Here is a 25824-nt window from a genome sequence, read left to right as displayed (position 1 = left end):
ATACATGTTTCACAAACTTTTTTTTTTTGAGTAAGTCTGGACAAGAAGTCTGGTCTTGTGTAGAGAAATAATGATTGTAGGTAAAATATTTTCGGAGCTACGCGCGACAAAACATTAAAATGACAATTTTTTTCCAGGTCAGGGGCCATAACTCCTACATGACTGAATGAATTCGGACGCGAAACCCCAGGTGCACAACTACACATGCTGACCAACATTCCTGTAAAGTTTCGTGACTCTGCGTCAAATACTTTTGGAGCTAGGCGCGACATGACACTAAAATGACCAATTTTTACAAAGTCAGGGGCCATTACTCCTACACGACTGAATGAATCCGGACGCGAAAGCCCAGGTGCATAACTACACATGCTGACCAACATTCCTGTAAAGTTTTGTGACTCTACGTCAAATACTTTGGGAGCTAGGCGCGACACAACATTCTCGGAAGGACGGACGGACGGACAAGAGCAAATCTATATGTCCCCACCACAAACGAGGTGGGGTGGGGGGCGGGAGCACAAAAATTCAGGCATGAAAATGGGTTAAGTTATGCTCCGGAAACGAAATATTAAGTCCGATTTGAGATTTGATCTCAATGAGTGACCTTAATCTTACCTCTATCAACCCAGATTATGCGCTCTTCCCATCGCCAGACTGCCTATATGCCAAGATAAATGTCAATACCTTGAATGGTTTTAAAGTTATGCTCCGGCCACGAAATATGACGGATAGAAGGATACACGGACATGCCATCACATAATACATCCCGTTTTTCAGTATTTTCAGCCTGTTACATTTGGCACCCAGCGTATATAACTCACGAGTAGATATCAATGGACAGCTTGAACGCCCCACAAAGGTTCAAACTCCTGGAATTCGAGGACGAATGATAAAATGGAGGGGGTGTATGTAGTAGGGTCGAGTATAAGGGTGCACTTATACTTCCTTGCTATTGAGTAAGCTTTTATAGCAACGTGGTAGAGTGTCCGCATTAGGTGTGAGAGGTCCCGGGTTCGATTCACGGTCAGGCCTGAAGTATTTTTCAGCCTGTTACTGGCTAGCGTCCTACAATCGGACACTTTTGGAATATTTTTCAGGATAACTCGGGTAAAAGATATATCTAGTGCTTGAAATTTCACATGAACAAAGTTAGGTTCCCCTCCCAACTAAAGAGCTAATTTGTTTACTTCTAAAATAAGGTCAAGTACTTTTTTGAGGCCCGAACAAAGGGCCGCCAAAACACGTTGTTTTAAGGTCAAACCCTTTTAACAACTTTATAATATTTATTAACATTTAAGATGCCCTTAGCTCTTTAAAATAAGATCCAGTTTTGTCTTTATACATGTCATCTTTGTCATTTTACAGAACTGGCGGTACAGAAGAAATGATCTTTCACTTCAAATGTATCTCAAATGCATAGAGTTACTTTAGCTGAAAATCAAGGTCTCTTTCTGGTCATCTCGTTTAGCTTAGATGCAGTATTTATTTTTTTTGAATCAAACTTAAAATGACCATTAGAAGCATAGAACACTCAACAGACTCGGTTTGTTGGAGTCTGTTTATGAGAGATAATAAACGCACTCTAACAATCCAAAATAAACAGATATAACAAGTTACTTCTTTAAATTGTTCTCTGTGGGGCTGAGGAAGCGACCATTTCCAGTGAAGGTGGTACTTGTGACTTGTGGATTACGAGAAAAAGGACTTTCGTCCTAGTGAGATATTTAGTTCCTTGCGAGTCTTATCATTTAAATCATAAAAAGGAAGATTTCTCATTCGACAGAGTTTTAACAAACAACCATTTCATGCAAAGTTTCTTCTTTCCGTGGCACATTCTATTCGTTACTTTTACAAGCTGCTGACAAATACTTGTACATTTTCATATTGTCAACTGTGATTATCTTCCAAACCATAACTATGGACGTGTATGTATTTCACGTCCTTTCTCCGACATAGAGAATAACTGGGCACAAGCATCAACGTTTTTTTATGGCAGTGATATGTATTATGGTTACTAAAGTTTTACTGATTACTGCTTAAAACAGATAATTATATAAAGGCTGTTACACGAGTGTCTTTTCATACCAAGTTATTAAACGAGCTGAATAAAGTTGATGAAATGCGAGGCAATTTTATTCAAACAATTCGATAACTTTGAAGTGGAATGGCACATATGTAATGTTTATCACATATTAGCTTTTCCTACTAAAACATCAAATTTTCTTCTTTCTTTACCTATTACGTCTCCATGCTCAAAATGGCGTCAACGTCTAAGTTTTATTACATTTCTGCCAAATTTGTGTAAAGGCTTTATTTCATTCCCACGGCGTCAAACGTGTAATAAATAAATAAAAACAGGGTCCATATTCATCATCGTTTAAAGTTTTGAACTTGCGACCTGAAAAGAGCAACTATATAGTTTGCTATTTCGTCTGCAAACATTTTACTGAGTCACCTATAGCTACAAAATAAAGATTCCATCGCTGCAAACTTCCTTTGCAGTCTATGCTTATTTGAAAATGCCAGGGGAAAAATTGAATTTTAAAGTCTAGGTATTTACTTCAGACTTGAAACATTGATGAATATGGGGTAGATATGGGGACCCATGATTTGTATTTTTGCACTGGCAATATAAAGTCTGGACACGTATTGATTATTCGTCATTTTAGAGTGTGCTGAAAAAAACAACATACAATGAACATACGCTAAAATCACATCGTTTATTCTCTCAATATATTACAAAATGCGTAAAATTTGCAATTTTTAAAATTTAAAATTAAGTTTATAACTTATCAATTCATTAACATTTAAGAAATAAAATATCCATTACATTTGAATATTAACAAAAATAATTTTTGTATCTTCATACTAAACTGTTTACTGAAATATAATTCCAAGATCCGACGGACAACTATGTCTTAATACGAATTATGGTATCTCCCTAAAGCTTTAGAATGAAAGATATCTTATCATTCAAAAGCTTCTCTTGTACACAATTGTTATTTCATAAATATTTTTGACTTTGCATGCGACAAACATATGATACATTAAGGGGACCTCGCTGTTGCACCTTTCGTTTTGTCCTTTCTTGTGTCTATTTATTGACAAAATATATCATTACAAAGTTCTGGATTCTCTTTAGACATCAATGCATGTACTGATGAAAGGTTAACGCCTTGTTCCACGCAGTGACAATCCTTTGACCAGTTGGTTCGAAACTTTTCCATATCTGGATCATAATACCACACCGGATATCCACACAGTAACATGCTCACAACAACCTTCCGACCGTCATTCAGAAAAACCAAACCTGGCGATCCGGATGCGCCTTGCGTAAATTTACAATGGAAAAGATATCTATGTTGATTTTCTAAAGTGTGATATGGTTCCAGTTCGTATCCTCTTCCATTAGGATATTCTTGAGATACAGTATGTAGTAGACTTAAGTTTCTAATATTTATAATATCTTGTTTAGCATTGTCACTTTGCATATCTACAACTTTGTCAACTTTGTTTATTGCCAAAGGTTTTCCTTCCGAATGACCAATGAAGAAGAACTCTTTAGTAAAGTCCGGCTGTTGGAAGTATTTGAGTGGCGGTGGCATTGGAGTACCATCTGGATGTTCTTCAAGTTCGAGCACCGCTGTATCTAACTCATCATTTGTGAAATGAACCTGCTCCTTAAAATGGAACTTTTTCTTCTCTTTAAGTTCTCCTTCCTTCAGATAGTCAAAGGCCGCAAAGACATCGGGATTCTTCAGTGCGTTTCGTGTTGTCCATCCAACACGACCGCGTTCTGTAATTGAATAGAAAAATACGCATTTCTTTACTTCTCCATTCCCTGTTTATGTTACTTGTATTGTTCTATTTTGTCCATGACATGGTTAACTTGTGAATGGATATTAAAATATGTATGTCGGTAGTTTTTGTGTGTTTGTGTGTGTGTGTGGGGGGGGGGGGCTATTTTTTAGGAATCGGGCGGACTCGTGAAGTGGTTCATAGCTCATTCTAGTTAAAACATCTTATCAAAATTCAAACTCAGTGCCACTAATGATTTAATTTAAGAACTGAATTAAGAGCAAATATTTTCTCCAGGTTTATAAAGCCGAGTTTTGCTATCATCGAAAGTGATTTATAATCTCTTTTAATCTGTTGCGATATGGGGAAACTTTAAATTGCTTTTGAAAATGTAACTGTAACAATGAGACTAACCTGACTGTAAAATGAATCTACAGACGTGTGCTGCAGTCATTATGTAATTTTTGCCAGTGCCGACTCTAAACCCTGTAGCACATCCACCAGGGTAGCATATCATGCAAACAGAATGTAGCGCTTCACCTTGGGCTTTCCATGTCAGCGCTGATTCTTGATACCCTGCTGTGTCAATAAAATTACCCCAAGGTTGCTCCGTGTCTGGTCTACTATAAAACCGTTGGAAAAAACGTGGTTGGGCATCTGAAGTGTTAAACGAAATGGAGATAATTACATGAACAGATATTGAACTAAAATGATTATTATCATGAATATAGGCTATGACAGTTCAACAGACAATCAGAAAGAAAATAACAAAGCCAAAATCTTCGCACAACGTGGGACCACTTGGTGAACAATAACGTAATAAAATATTTAAAACATTTGAGCCGTGCCATGAGAAAACCAACATAGTGGGTTTGCGACCAGCATGGATCCAGACCAGCCTGCACGTCCGCGCAGTCTGGTCAGGATCCATGCTGTTCGCTAACGGTTTCTCTAATTGCTATAGGCTTTGAAAGCGAACAGCATTGATCCTGACAAGACTGCGCGGATGCGCAGGCTGGTCTGGATCCATGCTGGTCTGTATTCATGCTGGTCGCAAAGCCACTACGTTGGTTTTCTCATGACACGGCTCATTTATCTGAAAGGAATCAATGAACCAAAATATAAGAAAGAACGCTGCTTCTGTGCTTCCAGGAAATCTACCCTTACCTTTTATCTTTTAGGACAAGTATATATTCGTCATTTGTGCATCATAATCTAACAAATTAATTTTTCTTATCTGATCACTTCACTTTAAGATTAGTATGTATTTAGTTCTTACATAACACAAATACATTATAAAAATTGAAAAATATGATAACCAATGATAGTTCAATATAGATTACAGTACTGTAGCCTTAAATCTCGTCTTCTCTGTGCATAAAATCACCAGACACTTTCTTGTCCCTTTCCACTGTAAGTCCGAAGCCCCATTTGGAATATAGAATTTAAGTGTGAGAAAAATGCAGTTGACTTACTTGTCGGTGTTTTATCCGTGCATCCACCCACCTGTGCCGGAAATATCCACAGAGACATCCGCAGTCTTCCTCCACCGGCTAAGCAGCAATGCCTCCGTATAAACTCATTAAGTACAACACAATAAACAAGCAATTATAAATCGTCTGATTCAAATTTTGTTCTTGTTGTTTTTTTTTCTCGAAAGAGTTTGAGTTACTGTCACAATGCTAGCAATGAAGATTAACTAAAATTTATTTTTAACGACTAAGCAATGTATTACTGACCGCCTTTGTTGTTAGCAATCGATTTTCGTCTTCGTTTAACATCATTTTTCTGGCTGCAATCAAACGACGTCCTCTTTTGTCCAGGAATCGTAGCATGATCCGACTGTACATCCTTTACTTTTAGATTCTCTGGAAAGAAGAATAACATCCCTATCAGAAAATGAAACCTTAAATATTTCAAACAGCATATGACATGGAGACAATCAGCAAAACAATGTTTATATAGCAAAAACATTAGAACAGTGTTGTAAATACTAGCAGTTGTAAATAGTTCCTGGATTCCCACTTTCTCACTTGAGCCTTATACCCCAGTCACACATACGGCGCAGATAGCTACGTCCAGCCATGGATAGAAACGGTGTCACCCCGGTATTGAAGTACTTCCGGGTCGTTGTATCCTAGGAAGTAGTTCTTTGAAATTTTGAAGTTCCCAATTTAACGCTATCCCTACTTTGACATGTTAAATTCCAAATGTATTTATTGATACTGTGTACATTTTTTGTCATTTCTGATGTCTTTAACAGTTGTTTTATGTGTTTTTCAGGACTACATTTCTGTGCGGAAGGATTAAAAAACTACATCAGACTGGCGGCCATGACAGATGTCAGTGGGAAATTTAAACATGGACTAGATACTTTGATGTGTAGCAAAAAAGTTCATTGTTGATGGTGGTGTTTTTCTGTGATGTATTGACTGGGATAGTATTACTCTTCAAAAATACAGAGCTGTCAATGCTGCAATTTTGTTGTGAAATTCACAGTCCATGTCCAAAAGTGCTTGTTTTACTATACAGCAAAGAAGGGGAAATTGTACTGGGCCGACACCAAACGTAGTAATCCGTATCGATCCGTACCTGAGCCGTACCTTAAAGTAGTAATCCGTATCAATCCGTGCCAATCCGTACGGCTCAGGTACGGATCGATATGGATTACTACGTTTCTATCCGTAGCTTGACGTAGCTATCCGCGCCGTATGTGTGACTGTGGTATTATGTATGCTTGTCACGTTGGACAGTATTGCATCATATGACTTGTCAAGGGTGTTATCGGTCAATTCGACGAGACAGATATTCTAAGTGGTGCAACATTTTGCCCATATGATTTTTATATCAAAAGCAGTAATAGGCTACATTAATAAGTTAAACACAAGTTTTACAGACTTTGGTGAGATATATGACAGAATATGTACTTTTGTTCTGCAATGCTGTAGTTGTCACACTTAATTTCTTTGTGGACTCTCCGAGAACGACAACAACCTTCAAATATACACACTGCTTGTCAACAGTCTTCTCGTCACCTGAAATAGTATTTATGATATGTTCAAGCTTGACCACATCATAAACATTAAGTTAATATTGATGTGCGTTTTACTACATACTCGTGTTTATTTTTTGGTTCGATTACAATAGAACCGGAACGTCAATACTTTGCCATATTGACGTCTAAATTTCATACTGGGAGCGTGACGTCATTTTAATGCATGTCGTTGCATTTGTATTTCTATTTAAGTCAGTACTGTCAGTTTTATTCAGGCTATTGAACAAGTTCATGATTTTGATATAATATTTATACATGAAGATACGTATGTAATAAAAAAGATTATCAGCTTTGCATGTAGAAATATAAACTCGTTCTTTTTAATAGTAAAACAAATGCGCCAACTCGTTTCACGTACATCACCCACTGGAGTCCCGACTACAACTTCTCATATTCATTTGTACTGGTATTTGGAGGTATATTGTACAGGCTTCAGACTGATTAAAATGAGCGTCAAGCTTTCATCACAAACTAACCAAGATAAATTGTTGTTTATTTCTTTTATAGATACCTGCTGCGTTTGATGCATGCGCACCTGTACTTTTTTAAAGCACGTGTACCTTTTATTCCATTTAATTTGTTTTAGTCCCTATTAATCCCGTGCAAGTCTTAATTTACGTCCATTAAAATCCGCATCATTCCCTTAAAAGAAATTACAATGACTGCTCAATACCTCTATGTATTCTGAGGCATAACAAACTAGAGCTATCACTAAAAGTGATGAATGTACCCCCCGCATGCACTGACACAGTACATTGCAATTTGACGCACAAGATTGCATAATTATGTGGACTTTATGTATATAGACTGTATGTATACAGTATAGTAACAAAAACAAAGTGCCATAACTATGCAGAATATTTATCTAAAAGAACGTAACATGCACCATGCACAACTAGGGTTGGCACTGATCACTTGTGTGAAGTTTCATTAAGTTGTGTGCAAGGGTTTTAAAGATTAGGCGCGCACAAGATTGCATATGCAGATTGTATGTACATAGTATGTTAACAAGAAACAAAGTCCCATAACTCTGCAATTTTTGTCGCTGAAAGAACCTAACATGCCCCATGCACAACTACTGTTGTTACTGATCACTTGTGTGAAGTTTCATTATATTGTGTCAAAGGGATGAGGAGAGATGGTCACCGTGGTGCGCACAAGATTGTGTCTATGTATATAGTATAGTAACAAAAAAAACAAAGTCCCATAACTCTGCAAATTTTTTTTCTAAAAGAACCTAACATGCCCCATGCACAATTACTGTTGGTACTGATCACTTGTGTGAAGTTTCATTAAATTCTGTCAAGGGGATAAGGAGAGATGGTGCGCACAAGATTGCGTCTACGGACAGACGGACAGACAGACAGACAACCTGAAACCAGTATACCCACCCCCTTACAACTTTGTTGTCGGGGGGTACAATTATAGACTAAGTAATGCCGTGAATAGATACACTGTCTTGTGAATTTATGTATATAGAAATAAAACTTAAACTCACATTTTTCGACGTCGGTGATTCCATTCTCAACCAATTTTGACCGAGTACTGTCTATGCGGGTTTGGTAGTCAACTATCCTTGGTGTGCACACATATACTCCTTGAATCCTACAAAGTGTGTCGTACAACAAAAAAATATAATTAATTCATAGGCCAGTGATACCCCATAAAAATCAGACAAATAATTAAAATGAAAAACAATGGAGTTGATTCGCAATGTTTTAATATTTCCAGCTCTGTAAAATGATAGCGACATCCGCATTACGCAAACGAGCCTGGACAAAGTCATACGCAATAGAAAACGTGAATCAATGCGCATAAACTTTCTGCAGCTTTGTCTATCATAGAGGGGTCTGCAAATTGGATGTGCCTATCATAGCTAGGGGGTCTGCAGATTTGCCGTCTTAGATAAAAACGATTTTCCGCCATAAATTCAGGTCACTAGACAGTTCAAGGAGTACAAGGTCTTTCCTACCTGACAGGGTTGCTTTTGCCCTCGGAATTTCAGTGTAAATGTTATTACATGTAAAAGAATTGAAAATTCTATTATTTTTACAGCTGAATTGATTGCATTCGGAATATATATACATATATATATATATATATATATATATCCAATGGGTTTCCTTTATATATTTTTTTGTCTGCCTACCCGTTTCATATCATAATCATCAGGGCAGACATATATAGCTCACTTGTATTGATTTATCCATTTTGTTCTAAAAATTCAGTACTGAACAATTTAAACATGCTTTATATATCTATACATATATATTACTTACATGACAGATTTTTCTTGTTCAAGTTTGCTGGTTTTGACATATACACCGTCTTTGCAGTTGTCCCCATAAAGGTAGTATGGGTGTACTTTATCATCGCAGTCAACACAGTAAGCAATGACCGTGGCATAACCATGGTAGTTTTCAAACTGAGGCAGAAATATATGCACATATACAACAAAGAGCGAACGCTTTACGAAGTACCTTATTCATAACCAAGTGTTATGTTACTAAAATTATGCACATCTAAAAGTTTTGCGTCTACCCTGGGACACGAAAGCTCCGAGGTGCCAAGTTGTAAAGTCTCGTGGCCCGTATTAAATTCCCACGGATTAGTACCTTGTGGCTATGAGATTTAAAAAAATGCATGCACTTGTCACCTAGGCGCTTCCATATATAAGGACGATTTAATCAAATCTAAAATGAGATTTATCAGGAAATAATGGCGAAGGCTACATGTAAATGGAACTTCGAAACACATAAACTACCTAAATTATTTATTTAAGATTCCGAAAACTCCATATACTCTAACATACACCATTCAGTGAATCTTCTTCTCCAGAAAATTCATTTTGAACAAAAATGTAATTTTTAAAATTTGAAAAACACTAGCATTACCATGACGTCTGCTACACTGTTTTGCCTCGATTTCTTCTTCTTCTTCTCGGTAATTTCGGACATGTATCGGAACTGTACATTATCAACAGCTAGATTCACACGTATTTGTGGGATGTCCGCTTCCCGGTGAATAGTCTCTTCTCTGAAAGATTCTTCTTTCTTTGTCACTTCTAACTCAAGCTCTAGACAACTAATTGATTTTGCTGAATGTAATGAAAAAATACATTAGTGATGGGAGACAGACAGACAGACAGAGAGGGGGAGAGATTACCTTTACTACAAAAATCTATTTTGAACATTTGAAACCCGTATACTAAAATCACTTATAAATCTGAGACTCTTTCACTGGTTGTAAAAAATCCTTCGCATCTGAAACTTTATTTAGGCTTGACTAAATGTGTTTAAAGAATTTCCAATGCAAGTTTTGAAAAGACTTTACTACTATACCTATTTCAGACACTGTTTCCACAGAAGTGCTGGCAACACTTTCAGACTTCAGGTCGAAGAGCCTTATACCTTCCGTTTCTGCCATACTATGAAAAAATATTAAAAGGCTAAAGTCAATCACAGACTAGTACCACAGAAATAGTAAAGACCATGCTCTAGAATATTCTGCTGAATTCATTAATTCCTGGTCGTATTGTCAATATTGGTATGATTTTGTTTCGCAATAACATTAGTTGGCTCTGAACATTTGATATTTCTCATTACAGATCTTGTGCAGTCGTTCTGCGCATGTCCGGAAGTGATTGTCCATCGGTGCGCGCGACAAAAGGTTAGGGCTAGTATCACAATGGTTACAAAATACATGTATATACGTTAAAAATACTAGACATTCGGTATTTACACCGGAGTCTGTAATATATCACAGGCGCACCAGATCTTTTTTCAGTCACAACACTAAACATTACCGAATAAAAAAAAGCAAACAATTTGTATATGGAACTTACAAGGTATGGGACTAGACGGATAGCGTTTTTGTTTAAACAAATTACAACTTGCATAAATTACATCGTTATAAATAATACCTGCTTGCTATTCCAGAAATACCTTTCCGAAGGTCTTTGACGATCTCTGTCTCTGTTTTGTTTACATCAATCCCGTGTTTACTTAGTATTTCACCATTTCTCTTCTCTAGTACACCATGACTTCTGAGACAATCCTTGCCAAACTTGCATGTACCCAGTACAAAATGTTTGCAAATATGTATATCTGGGCAGAGAGATCCTCTTTCAGAATGTCTACATTTATCATTTTCTACATTGTAGAACTTACAAATTCTTGGGACAGTTAACGATGTCCTATTGTCTGCACTTGATAGCAAGAATTTCAACTCATCCACTGTAATATCGGCCAAGAGGTTTTCTTGTAGAATTTTCATATTATGATCAGTTCTTACATCATGGCCGAATGTGCAATGTTTGTCAAAGTGACATTTGCTTGACAAAATGTAATATTTACAGATGTGCAAACCGGTGCAAAGAGGTTCTGTACCTGGGCAAGTTCTATTTTTAGAGCAATGAATTTTACAGATGTCAATTTTTGTCATAAGTTTTACCACTGGCTGCTGGAAAACATGAAAATGGTTTTGATACTTGTCAATGACCTTTTTCAGCATATCGCTTTCTACATCTTTCAATTTCTGACATATATGGTCCACTGAGATAGGTGTCTTCTGGCCTATCAGTAGTTTGCTTATTCGTCTAGCTACGACCTCAATGTCATCATTTTGAAATTTTGAATGCATTTTAAAGATATCTGGGCGGAGAATGGTACGTCTCGCCTGACAAGTTTCTGCATGAAAGTAACCTGAAAATAAACACTCATTGACTTAGGATCTTAATTTGCCAGTATATTCAATAAGTGACTGAAATCTATTGTTATTTTTATATCCACTGCTGCTTGCGAAATGAAGACAAAAAACTGAATATTGGCTGTAATTCAATAAGAAGGAGATCGAGGCTAGTTCGAAAACCAACGAGGTGAAATTACGACATGCCAAAATATGTGTTTTGCCACGCCCCGATTTCTTTTATTATCGATGTCGACTGAGTTACATGTAACATGTGCTTAATTTTGAGTGAACGGAAAGAACTGGATTTACACTGCGATTATGCCTCGGAACAAAAGCTTGTTTTTGTTTCTGTATAACGATATAGGTCTACCTATCAATTTAACATTAATTATTAAAGGCTCATAATGCCTTTGTTTAAAATGTGGTTGCCATAGTTTTCGTTATGAACATAAAATACATTGATTTCTTGTTAAATTTCTGATAATTACTTTCTTTAACATTTGTAAAGGTTTGAATATTGCTGAATATACTACAATGTTTTATTGAAGTCCTCACTTTATGGCCCTAACTATAACAGTTCATGTGCAATATTAAAAATAGTGTTTTTCTAATTAATTATTTCGACATAAGATTCTTTCACTAGTAGTAGGTGCAGATGGGAATTTCCGGTCTCGAGGGTAACTGTTTAAACAGTTACCCGAGAGTCGGATATTCTCATCTGAACCTACAACCAGTGATAGAATCTTTTTCTTGCATACCATATTCAAGAAATAATAATAATAATAATAAAATCAATCGAACGGCTTTCTTATTACTATTTCTTATAGCAGCGTATTTAAACAAAAAGCGGGAAACCAACGTCCGTAAACAGGAAAAAAACACAAAGACAAATATCAAACGGAATGCCACGTATCAAAAACGCACCCTCCCCAAAACGAAACCCACAGCACACAGACGTACAAACCACACACACACACACGCACGCACGCACGCACGCACGCACGCACACACGCGCGCGCGCGCGCACACACACACACACACACACACACACACACACACACACACACTCGCACACAAAGTCAACACACGAGGACAAAACGAACAAACAAAGGAACACAGTGGCTTTTCAAAGAAAAAGAAAAATGTCTACTTCCGGTTTTGTTTTATCAGTTGCAGCGTAACGTTATGAATTTTTTATAAAATAACATTTTTTGAATCCAGGAACAAAGAGAAACTGTCAGGGTATTGGATTATTTTTATTCCGTGCTTTTTTTAAATAAATAAAATATAACAAGAGTGGCAGACTGTCACAAAATACGCCAATCATCGAACTTGGTCTAATTCAAGGGCCATAATCCAAGAGTGCCTGGGGCGATCTGGCTGGTTATCGAACTTGGCCGAGATATTATAATGTCCACATACATTGTCAGCAAGTGACTTAAACAGCGGACAATGCTAAATTCGCTGATTTCGAGTAATTCAAGGGCCATAACCCAAGCGTGTCTGGGGCGATTTTGCTGGTTATCAAACTTTGCTGAGATATTATGCCCACAAACATTATCTGCAAGTTTGTGGAAGATCGGATAAAAACTGTTCGACTTAGAGAGCGGACAAGGCTAAATTTGCAGTTTTTCGAGTTATTTAACGGCCATAATCCAAGAATTCCTGGGGCGATTTTGCTGGTTATCGAACTTGGCCAAGCTCTACAAAATCGCCACAAACATTATCACCAAGTTTGGTGAAGATCGGATTAAAACTGTTTGCCTTAGAGGGCGGACAAGGCTAAATTTGCAGATTTTGAGTGATTAAAGAGCCATAATCCAGGAGTGTCTGGGGTGATTTTGCTGGTTATCAAACATGGCCGAGATATTATGCCTACAAACATTGTCACCAAGATTGGTGAAGATCGGATGAAAACTGTTCGACTTAGAGAGCGGACATGCTTTTGGAACTAAATAGGTCATGGTTCATACAGAACTTTCAAAACAAAATTCAAGTACTTTTCAAGGATTTTTTCCACATTTTCAAGCTCTACAAAATCGCATTTATCCCATTTATTTCTTTTACTAGCAACAACCACAGGAAAGATAACGCTTGCAAACACTAAGGTAGAGTTACGCTAGAGTGTTATTGCATATAGTCCATCACTTGGTAAGCACAACTAGGTGTTTGTTATGTATAAGAAATAAAGAACTAATTCTAAATAATAAACATATATGCAAGTTTACATGATATGTTTCTAGTACATGTATTTAATAAAGTAATATGCCACTATCTACAAAATGTATGTTTTAATCTGTATTAATATTATCTGATTAAGAGACTGAAGTGCTTAATACATGTATAATGCTTACTGTTTGTATCAGTTGTATATATTACATGACAGTAAGCATTGTTCATATTGTATATTTTCTAGATGCTACAATCAATTAAATATGCACTTAATATATGATGCATTTAAATGGTAGAAACTAAAGCTTGGTACCGTACCTTAAACATGTACTTTTGATAGTTAGAATACATATACATTGATGAAAGCTTATTGCTAGGGTCCAGGTAGGTGTAATCCCCCATACCGATTTTTTACTGCATTTTATACACCAGCCCCTGCATGGGGGAACTGAGTCGAAATATTTGAATAAAAAAGAAAGATTTGTTTCATTTGTATGACCTTTTGGTACAGTTATTTTTGTAACATGGTTCTACCCAGCACACCCTATAAACGACTGTAGCCCCCTCTTCCTCTTGCGAGTGATCAAAACAATAAACTGACAGCTAAAAGTTAAAAAATAACATTTTAAAGTGACTGATTTGCTTTGAAGGTATGTATATCTACATTTTATTGGAAGCTGAACATGATTTGTTTCTGTATATAATGTGTTAGTCTGATGACAGGTAGAATTGTAGCAAAAAACCCGATTGATCACTGATTTTGTCCAGAATTGTAAATTGTCGGCGTCAAAAGTACTTATTTTCTTGCTTGAAGAATGACCTACATGTAAATTTCACTTTTTCATGGATAAAGAAACAGTACTAGTTTGGTAAAATAAAATAAAATCATTGATAAATTCTCCAATTTGTTTATAACCGTCAATGAAAGAAGATTTGATGTTATTTCCTGATTGTATGCATGCTTGCTTAAATACTGTACAAGTCCTTGCGAGTTTCGTAAAAAGAATGTATGCCTGTTTGTGAGTGACTTCTTTATAAAATATCGTCGTTTCCTATGCTCCTGTAGTACTTCTTCATAATTATAACCCGCAAACAAAGTTTGAAAGAGGGTGGAATATAGCAGGCAACATGCGGTTTGTCTGTTCGGTCTGTTTATATATGTGTCCTCATATATTTGGTTGTGCAATTACTTCGATGCTATTACACCTACCTCTCTCAAAGATTACGTACAAACATCGGCAATATATACTTAATGTCCATCTTATTATTTTCCTTTTTCTTTTTAAAGTAACACTTTAAGGTGAAACATGGTCTACATTTTTGTGTCAGTGCCGTAACTTCTTTATGCATTAAGGGATTTTAAAATAACTTGGCATAAATGTTCACCATCATGAGACCATAATTAGACGATGTGTCGCATACAATTCTATACTTTCTAGAATTTCAAACCATTGAAACCAGTATATAATTGCAACTACAATTAATACGGTGTGAAAATATGAACAGTGAAGGGGGTGATTTGGAGTGAAACGGCGCCAGACTGAATCCACTAATCCTTTGTGGATCGCTTTCTTGACAGCGTCGCACAGTAAACAACATTATTTTAGTTTTTTCTTTGTATTTGCCATAAACACACGAACTTTAACATGAAACTTGTCTTATTTTACTGAAAATACATTCTGCGAATGAAATAAGTTCCCATTTTACAAGTAGAAGTGCCATTAGAGGAAAAAATGAGGGTTTATTACCTCACCCGAGCAAGAAGTGCTCAGTGTGAGCTTTTGTGATCACCCTGTGTCCGTCGTCCGTCGTCCTTGTCCGTCGTCAACAATTTGACTGTTAACACTGAGAGGTCACACTTTTGGTCCAATCTTAATGAAACTTGGTCATAATGTTACCATCAATAGAATCTTGGACGAGTTTGATATTGGGTCATCTGGGCTCAAAAGCTAGGTCACCAGGTCAAATCCGCAAGGACAGATTCCTGACGTGTTATCACTATCAAATATAAATTATTTCTAACCTGAGAAATAGCAGTAAATCTTGACAGGTAGTAATCATGACGGCTGTACTACTCGCGCACGGTATTTGTAACGATAACATGTTTATGTTATTATTGAGGAAGGGAGAATCAGGTAGTTCAACCATTAGGCCATTCGTGACAAAATAATTGTACTACTTTTGAATCATGTTGACTGGTTTACCATGAAGTAAACTCTGAATTACTAATAAGGACTTAATCGACTTTTCCGGTAATGTTTTCGTTATCCATTTCTATATATACGTTTATTCGCAGGATACTTGCGGGTGAAATAGTATTTTTTTAAAAATCAGAGGATCATTTTGTAGCAGACGGACAGACAGACGGGTGTCAACCTATAGTCCCCTTCTGTCTCATCTCATATTTATTTTAAAATCGTCAGGTAACCGTGATTTCCGTAGGGAATCGACGGTTAATTTCTTGCATGAAATAGCAGGGACCCTGTTTATACTTTCAGTTTCTTATTCGTATTTTATGGTAGTATATGTTGTGACAGGATGGACGTACCGGGGACAATAACTATCAGAACAAATCAACACCCATTACCGTATTTAAAAATTTATTTACAGAAAATGATTATTTACAATGAATAAATGAAAAGTGAAAAAGAAAATCTTATTATAAGAAAGAAAGAAAAAAATCTGAGCTCAGTAACTCTTTTATGAAGTATAAAGTTCTAATACTGACTGTTCGTTGACACAGATGTTTCCGTTAACTTTGAACTTTAAGTAGCACAAAATTACAACATATCTTCAAGTAAAGTCCCTTTAAACCGTGAATACGTTGACTCCGTTTTGGCTCCCTATGATGGTAGGTGATTGCATCCCTGAACTGACTTCACGGTTTTTGGCACAACCATGGGACAAAAGCTCTGCGCTAGGAAAATCACATCCAGGCGAGTGAAGACAAATGAACCTCGGGTATTGTTCTTCCGGGTCGTGACAGCATCACCAGGTAAAAGTCGTCTGGTGGAAGAAGCTAAAATACATGTATATAACATATGGTAAGCACCATAGCAAAACAAATAAGTCAGGGCATAAAACTGCTCCTTTGGGTACACCATACCTCCACTGGCCCCCATAAATGATACGTGCTACTTATACAAAATATATGTGCTACTAAGTTCATACGTCACGTGATTAAAATACGTCACTTATTACTTCCATTATTTCTAAAATTACTAACAAGTCTAAAGTTAAAGTATGGAAAAGATATAAAAAGTTTATAGTGAAAAATTATAGATAAGGAAATGATAAACTGCAGCTATTATTTACAATCACAAATTAATACGATGCAATTCGAAATAAACGTAATACAAAAGTTAGCATGAATATAATATCAATTTGACGTAAATTCGTCTAATGTCGAAAGTGGTGTGCACTAGGCGTCTCTAGTCCAGTCTATTTGTACGGTAATGTCCCGCCAAATACTAAATTTCATGGGACTCACGGCTTATGCGTGTACTCTGACTATTTGCATTTTCACGGGAATCACGATATAGCCAGGAAATCTGACTACTTTGGCGCGGATTGAAATTTACAATTTAAGGCCCGTTATAGTGGTTTTGGGGATAAAAACATGAATTATTAAAGTTTATAAAATATCAACTTTCTTGTTACTGAACCGAATTTAATGAAGTTTACATGGAAATTTAACTTATCGGCAAAGCCAAGATAAATGGGCACTTTCATATTCCCCTGTGTTATATGTTGCTTTCTGACAACATTTAAGGAATACAATATCATCTTATTCTTTTTTAAAAAGATATTTGTTAGGGCTTTCTGGTGATGTATGGTTTATCATACTTTTGTTCAGGTTTTTTCTATTTACAAGGGCTGGAGAGTCGAAAAATGGCTCATTTTTAATCGTTATGCTGTTGCACGAAAAATTCATTACTTTTTTGACCATTTATTTAATTACTATTTTAGTTTGTTACAGTTTTTATTTCAAGTTTTCAAACTTCAACTGGCATTCAGGTAAGACATATTTTTTACAGATTTGAAATTGGTCCGAAAATATTCAAGATATTTGTAAGTAACTAAATCCATCACTTCGTTATGCGTTGATGGTTTTTACCTGCTCTGTTTCTACAAAGGGAATACCAAAGTTATTCTTTGAACTGGCAGATATAATCATTATAATCATGAAAAAGAAACACATTTGCCAGCATCTAAAAGCAAGATATTGATTTGCACTACATTATTTTCTGAAAAATGATAGCTGAATCTTGACATTTTTATGTAGAGTCCGTAGCCCTATTTTCAACAGTGTACCACTTGCACAAAAACAAGAGCAATATAAAAATGAACCTTTGATTATTTTCGGGTTATCCTACATACTAACTACAGAAAAGACATTTCTTCAGAGAAGAAGCAGAAAAAAGTTTTGAACAAAAAATGGTTGTCCGTAGCCCTGTAGAGTCCGTAGCCCCACCATATTCATGCAACTAAATCAGAATTTTTTATGCAATAATCATATCTAATACTAATATTTTTTCTCATTTATGATATATCAAAAGAGCTTCATTCTTTCAAACATCTAAGATGTTGATAGTAAACAGTATAATGGGAAAAAAGATAATTGTAATAAATTAATTACATTTTTGCCAATTTCCAGATCTAATGCATATTGATGTTTGTTTAGTATCATAAAGTACGGTTAAGGATACACTGTATCAGACTTATAATAAAAATTGCATTAACAAAGTATTTATATATTGATAATAAATACAAGTTAAAATGTTATACAAGGGGCCTACGGACTCTACACTTCCATAACGAGTGTCGTTTCTGTTACATTTACCAGTCTATTTCCAGATAATTTAAAGAAACAAACATATCAAACATGAGACCTGTAACAAGGAACCAAATAGCTGAAGAGAGCAATTTTTTGCATAATTTTGTGTACTGTTGACTGAAGCAGGGATGAAACATATTGTGTAGAGTCCGTAGCCCTATATTAGTCTATGTTTTAAATATGCAACCATTCTATATTTGAATTCAGGAACTTCTTTTCCAGGTTTAAACATGTTTTATTTAAGAAATATTTATAGCAAAACAGTGCTTTATCACTATTTATACAAGATGGGCGGTTATACGTCGAACATATTAATTTTACGAGGGCACAGCCCAAGTGAAATTATTTTGGACGACGTATAACCGCCCGAGTGTATAAATAGTGATATTGATAAAGCACTGTTTTGCTATAATTTAATTTCGATTCTAATAATTTCTTTATTGTAAAAATTATATCAAATATAATCATAATGGAACTGTTTCTTCGTGCAAGCATGGCGCCAAAAGTAGGTCTTTGTTTATACACGCCAGGACCGGAAATGGTAATAAGTCTTGCGGTAGAGTTCAATTCGGATGAAAATTATTGTGAATTATTCAGCAAAGCGAATAACTAAGTATGTTTGTAAATTAATCAACACATTTGTGCAATGTGACATTTTGTTTAAAACATATTATTAAATTAAATATTTCATGACATTTGAAAGTGCTATTTCTTGATGGGCACACGGCGCTAAATATCACATTGACGAGACGTCAACATAATATCGTTGTGATGATTAAAGCATTGTTAGTCATATTAGAATGTGATTAATCTTCCTGTTAAAACCAAAAGTGAGGTACACTGACACATTTCAATGATTTGTTCATGTTCTTCTTATGATGAAACAGTTTCTTCACTTGTGTCTTTACAAAGTTTAAATAATCAAAATGCAAAAAAAAAAAAGAAATAAAATAAAACTGTTAGTTAATAATGCTCTTAAATGGTCTAAGAATTATAAAACTGTCAGAAAATATCACTAATTCTGGAAACTGACTATGAAATATTATACTGCAGCAACTATTTTACTAGTAACCATACATGGATGTAGAGTCCGTAGGCCATGATATCAATTTGTATTGGGTTCTGTATCAGAAAAGTGTTTAAAGTTATTATCTGAAACCTTTAGTTCAATTTATATACATATTTCTTAATAGGTTTCAAGGAAGCTTGCCATACTCTTCTTAGTTTTCTGTTCAGAATGTAAATTGGAAGGCTGCGCATATTGTCTCATTTGATGGTACTTTGAAATCCAGCTCTGGATATATTATGAAATTCATAAAATCAACTTTATATTCCATAAAGCAATATTGAAAACATCTTAATGCAACTATTTAACTTATTTTCAACACTATGAATAACTTTTTCTGTGTTATCTAGGTATGTTATGCTTTGGCATGTAGAGTCCGTAGGCCCTAAGAGATGTGGTTCCTTGAGCATCCGTAACTTTTTTATTTCGCATAATTGAAGAAAACCCTGATAGATTCTTGTGCGCAAAGGATGTACCTTGAAATCGCATGATAAGATATGAAATTTTGATTGAGTTTAAAATTCACCATATGTGCAACATCAGGGGTACCCTTTATCTTGGCTATGCCGTTATGAAATACAGAAAAACATGAGAGGTATTTTATGCGTAAAATCTGACATTTACCTCAATAACTCAAAAATTTACGAAAAGATGATGCAATACCTGTATTTACACTACAGATACATTGAGGCCCGTATGTCAGTTTGTGACATATGTGTGTAAAACCAACACTGAGTACTTGCATGTAAACGACGCTGAAGCATTCAATTAATTATTTAATTAAGCAGGATAGCGAGTCACAGACACTCCATCCCCGCCTCCAATGGATTAGTACAAGCATCGCACGAGGGGTTCGACATTAAATGACATTATAAACATGACGACTGATTAAAAGAGACAATTTTGTATGCATTTTTTTTTAAAATTTCATTTACGCCTTTAAAGGACATAAATCGCCTACTGTACTCGCAAGATGGAATACAGTATCACTCGCAAATACGCGTTCAGATCAAATATCAAAATTGGCAAGTCGGCATACAGTTAATGATTTTACACTGACTAGATAAATATCAATTTCATTCAAAAACGCAATAAATACGAAACATTTTATTTACATATATTTATGGAGTATGCATACATATTACAGAAAGCATCATGCATAATTGGATTACAGGTCAATTTGGCGTGATATTCATCAGTTTCGTGACTTGGTCGAGTGAATTTTCATGCAATGAGTGTGATCAGTCAATATTTTGTAAACATTACCTGTCAGTTTCATCTATTATATCACCATATACACATATTTATGTTAGACTTAACGTTAAACTTTAATACACATACAGTGTAAAGCAAAATAATGAATTTGAAGACGATTCTTACCTTTCGCGTGTCTGTTTATTGTTTTGATCACTCGCAAGAGGAAGAGGGGGGCTACAGTCGTTTATAGGGTGTGCCCAGGCAGTGAATAACATAATCATATATAAAAAGAGGTATATGTATAACTTTTGGTAGTCAGACTTGACAACTGACTGACGTAATTTACAGTTTCATGTAAGTCTATCTGTAGACGGGCCGTCAGAGTAAGTCAGGCCCGGATCCGGGGGGGGGGGGGGGGCGGCGTGCACCCCTCCCCCGCCCCCTCGCAGTATGCTGAGGAGTGACATATACTCATCAATGTTGAGGAAAAGTTGAGGCAAAGGAATTATATATTCTCACAATTTAGACCCAAAAAATGCACCACTGGCCATTTCATACCTATTTTTCAAAATTTTCCAGGGGGAGACCACTGGCACCCTTGTTATCCGGATAATACGAAATACTGTGATAATTCCAAAATGCTACAAAATGGCAGATGAACGATTCTGATTATTTCAGGTTTTTCGGTAAGTTGCTGTCGTTTGATAAGAGATTTTAACCACCATGTTGCAAAAAGAACGAATGGTGATTTGTTTCCATGGAACTCAAACTATTTTACCGTATTTTTGTGAATACAATACACAAAATGTTAAACAGTTTACAAAATCCATGTAAGTTTAGTTTGAAAATTCATAAAAATATTTAGAGTTGTTTTTTATGCTTGTAATTCACTGTATATACGGCTCTACCATTTCATAACTGACATAGTTTTGAGTAAGTTGTTTACGTTTGCCGTTTTTATGTCAAAACCATTTATATTGATACTTGTGTGAAAAATGGATAATAGCCAAAAATGACCATGGATAATACCCTACATGCGTTGTCTTTGAAAGTGGATAATAGCCGTCATTCTTTTTTTTCATTTACATTCCATTACACATTGACCAGTTTTGTGTGTGTGGACATGTTTTGGTGAATGAGTTTGTAACAACATGATGATAATCATGATATGAACCTGTTAACGATTTTTATACTGGTAACAGGCACAGCGTACAATTTGCATCTTCCTGGTATTAAGCAGACATGTGCAAAAATATTATTTTCCCTCACTGTCCCATTTTACCCCAAGGTTTCCATATTCATAAAATACATGCATTTATTTAATTGTCAACTACCTTTTATAATCACTGATATCACAAACCCTGTTCACGTTCTTAATGCCTAGAGTTTGGAGTTTGGCTGGAGGTTCTCTTCAACCTACCGAGATCTACGAGACGTATAATACGGTCTTCAAAAATACCCAGGATTTTCAACACCACTAAAAATTATACCACAGATTTTGAACAGCAGTCAAAAATACTATGGTTATTATAGCCCAAGAAACAAAGCAAAAAAGCTGATCTCAATTACAATTCATAACATCAACTTAATGTATTGAACTTACAGAAGAAGAGGGAAGGGGATATTGAATAGATAATTAAAAAAAAAAACTAGAAAAATATACAGCGTTCCGTAACGATCGTCTTGATAATTTCAATAACGATTGGAAATGTTTCCTCCCTATACTTGAAACAGCAAAATCTACATACCACGGTAGTCTTCTTACTTTTCTTTTCTTTTGTTCTTTTTTTCTTCTCTCACCTACTAACATATTATTATTATTTTTAACCATTACGTTCCTTAAAATGGCCAACAACTACTATATGTACATGTTAAAATAGTACAAGATATTTATATATTATTGAAATGTAATGTAAATATATAAAATTATTGTGACAAATAAACGGGCCTTAAACGTGGTTCAAAAAAAAAAAAAAAAAAAAAAAGAAATGAAAAAAAAAGTTAATGAATGTAGATCTTCCTATACATCTCTGGGACCAACTCTTTATATTTCAGTATAGAAATGTATGTGATAACAGTCTTGTATTGCAGACGAAACTTTGGTGGGGTAAACATTCTAAGGGGGACAACTTTGTATGGAAAAGTTAACAAGTGTACTAAATTTTACGTTCCTTAAAAGGCCAACAACTACTATATGTACATGTTAAAAATAGTACAAGATATTTGTATATTATTGAAATGTAATGTAAATATATATTGTGACAAATAAACGGGCCTTAAACGTGGTCCAAAAAAAAAAAAAAAAAAAAAAGTTAATGAATGTAGATCTTCCTATACATCTCTGGGACCAACTCTTTATATTTCAGTATAGAAATGTATGTGATAACAGTCTTGTATTGCAGATGAAACTTTGGTGGGGTAAACATTCTAAGGGGGACAATTTTGTATGGAAAAGTTAATAAGTGTACTAAGTTTTACGTTCCTTTAAAGGCCAACAACTACTATATGTACATGTTAAAAATAGTACAAGATATTTGTATAATATTGAAATGTAATGTAAATATATACTGTATATATTGTGACAAATAAACGGGTCTTAAACGTGGTTCAAAAAAAAACTAATAAAAAAAATAAAATAAAAGTGAATGAATGTAGATCTTCCTATACATCTCTGGGACCAACTCTTTATATTTCAGTATAGAAATGTATGTGATAACAGTCTTGTATTGCAGATGAAACTTTGGTGGGGTAAACATTCTAAGGGGGACAACTTTGTATGGAAAAGTTAACAAGTGTACTAAATTAAGTACAGTATCAAACTACTATCAGCTAAGGGAGTGTACTTCTATGAATTCACAGCAGTATTCAACATAGTCCAGCAAAACTGACCTGTTAAAGTGCCATTATTTTCACACTCTTAAAATGCTAACAGGCCCCTAGCATACTTAATTTGTAAATATGGGTGTACCCCCTCCTCCTGTGGAATCTGCACATTTCATGTGTTAAATTTACCTGTTCTGGCTTGTTTAAATTTTTACCAAAATCTGGCAGAAAAAATACAGACGTATAAACTTTAGAACCTTCTGACAGCTGACTTGATTTAAAACACTACACATTTTACAAAGATATAGACATTTACCCTTTTGATAATATTTTTCAGGAACATCTGGTACTGACTACGTGTATAATACATTACCGTGGGCATGCTACAGCAATTAGTTACCACATTTTACGAGTATACTTCTTCAATATACAACAATCGGTATCTTTAGAACAGCATATGCAAAATTGCAAATTACAATATTTGCTATTATCCACTAACATTTCGGGCTTTATCTTCGAAACTTCTATGAACACTTGGGTCAGTATCTATCGACTACTACATATGCTAATATATTTGTCAATGTGGGTTATTTAATCTAAAATAAAATCTTCTGAACATGTTCATATCAGTGGTTATATAATAACTGAAAAATAAAAAAAAAATAATATTCATTACCGAAACTCCATTAAATGATGTTGATAACTCTTTGAATCGCCAAACTCATTCTCAAAAGCAAAATGTACACATTGTATAGGGCTTTCCATAGTGAACAATATGTCCCACATGCAAATTGTTTAGTCCAAATGGTACAGCTTCTAAAACATGTTGAATCAGTTATAATACTTTGAACAATCAGAATGAGTAATTAGAAAATATTGAAAAAAACGATGTCTTTTCCAAGTTTGACATTTCATCCAGTTTCTAGCATTTTGGAATTATCACAGCATTTCGTATTATCCGGATAACAAGGGTGCATTGACCCACATAAAACGATGGGAGTATCCCTCCAGTACCTCTAAATATAGACAAAAAATGCACAAGACAACGTTCACGAAAGACCCTGAAAATTCACAGGACAGCCTGTCTGATATTTTACCAGACCGAATTCTTTTTAATAGATTTGATATCTGATCTTTAAAACTGGTATTTATACATAGTCTATAGACAGCATATCACAAATTACACACCTTAAGTTTAAGAGTACCCTCTGCCACAACCTCAAATATAAGACAAAAAATGCACCAGTGCAGAGGCCACCGCTTCTTACCGATTTTTCATTTTTTTTTCTAGAGGGAGACCACTCTGACCCCCCTAAAAATGATAGAATTACCCCCCCCTCCCCGCCCTCCCCCACCCCACCCCACCTCCCGTACCTCAAAATTTAGATAACAAAATGCACCAGACTCGAGAGCCCACCATTTCATACTTTTATTCTTTTTATAGCTATAGAGACACTGACCAATGTTGAAGGCATTCCCTAAACGTACATGTGTGTATAATTTCTAGTAGGCTAGCCTACAGCAGAAAGAAAACACCTTTGAAGTCAATGAAGATTTTAACGAGTAAAATTTCAGAAAGCGTGATATCTGATACGCTAAGAATGAAAATACCTCTTCAACCCAAGTTCTGGTTCTACTTATCCTGGTAGCTACTCACTGATGAACTAGATTATTAAGCGAAGTTAAACGAGTACATTACACTGTAACATTTTTCACAAACGAAACGTTATTTGATTCTATATCTGTAACATGTCAAGAGTTTAAACAATCTCCAAAACAATTCAAAAATGATGAAATAATTGTGCATTAACTTACTTCACTAGTTTAAAGGCATAAGAAATAGAAGAATGCCAAAAAAACTTATATAATCTACCTCATCGAACTTTCTCGTTTGTAATGGCCGCCACAAAATATGTATGCTCAAAATACAACACACAATGATTACGTCACTGTGCACGCTCTGACGACACAATGCAGGGGAGACAACAGCAATAACCAATAATCGGGAACGTATTCATGACACGTGACATGCCCCTTAGTGTTTAAAACAAACCTTTGGTAATTTAATGATAATGATAAAATCATATATCACGTACATCTATCTTCAAATGTATTTTGTTTTCCATGGCATTGCGATTAAATTTTGTATTGTAACGGCCAATTAGTAACGTGTGCAGTTGACTATTA

General features: G+C 35.3%; 2 protein-coding genes across 3 annotated transcripts; both read right to left on the bottom strand.

Moving 5' to 3' along the window:
• Window positions 1–2713: 2713 nt before the first annotated feature.
• On the bottom strand, window positions 2714–10322 carry LOC123563542 (uncharacterized). The gene is made up of 8 exons (XM_045356390.2): window positions 10195–10322; window positions 9748–9950; window positions 9133–9278; window positions 8352–8458; window positions 6726–6833; window positions 5538–5666; window positions 4213–4455; window positions 2714–3796 (listed from the first exon to the last, which is right to left on the bottom strand). Exons 1-8 carry the CDS (start codon window positions 10277–10279, stop codon window positions 3099–3101), a joined length of 1719 nt encoding a protein of 572 aa, XP_045212325.2. The 5' UTR covers window positions 10280–10322; the 3' UTR covers window positions 2714–3098.
• A 425-nt stretch (window positions 10323–10747) lies between these two features.
• LOC128551904 (protein mono-ADP-ribosyltransferase PARP12-like) lies at window positions 10748–25582 on the bottom strand. Of its 2 annotated transcripts, none has more exons than XM_053532857.1 (2): window positions 25511–25582; window positions 10748–11556 (listed from the first exon to the last, which is right to left on the bottom strand). In XM_053532857.1, the coding sequence occupies exon 2, from the start codon at window positions 11492–11494 to the stop codon at window positions 10763–10765; it is 732 nt and encodes a 243-aa protein (XP_053388832.1). In that variant the 5' UTR covers window positions 11495–11556; window positions 25511–25582; the 3' UTR covers window positions 10748–10762. The 2 variants fall into 2 exon arrangements, with proteins under 2 accessions (XP_053388832.1, XP_053388840.1); XM_053532865.1 differs by having other exon boundaries at window positions 25453–25521.
• Between the last annotated feature and the right edge of the window lie 242 nt (window positions 25583–25824).

This window comes from Mercenaria mercenaria, chromosome 2, assembly GCF_021730395.1.
Source record: "Mercenaria mercenaria strain notata chromosome 2, MADL_Memer_1, whole genome shotgun sequence".
In the NCBI taxonomy this organism is placed as follows: domain Eukaryota; kingdom Metazoa; phylum Mollusca; class Bivalvia; order Venerida; family Veneridae; genus Mercenaria; species Mercenaria mercenaria.
The sequence above is the reverse complement of the archived record's forward strand: the minus strand, read 5'-3'. Positions and strand labels throughout refer to the sequence as shown.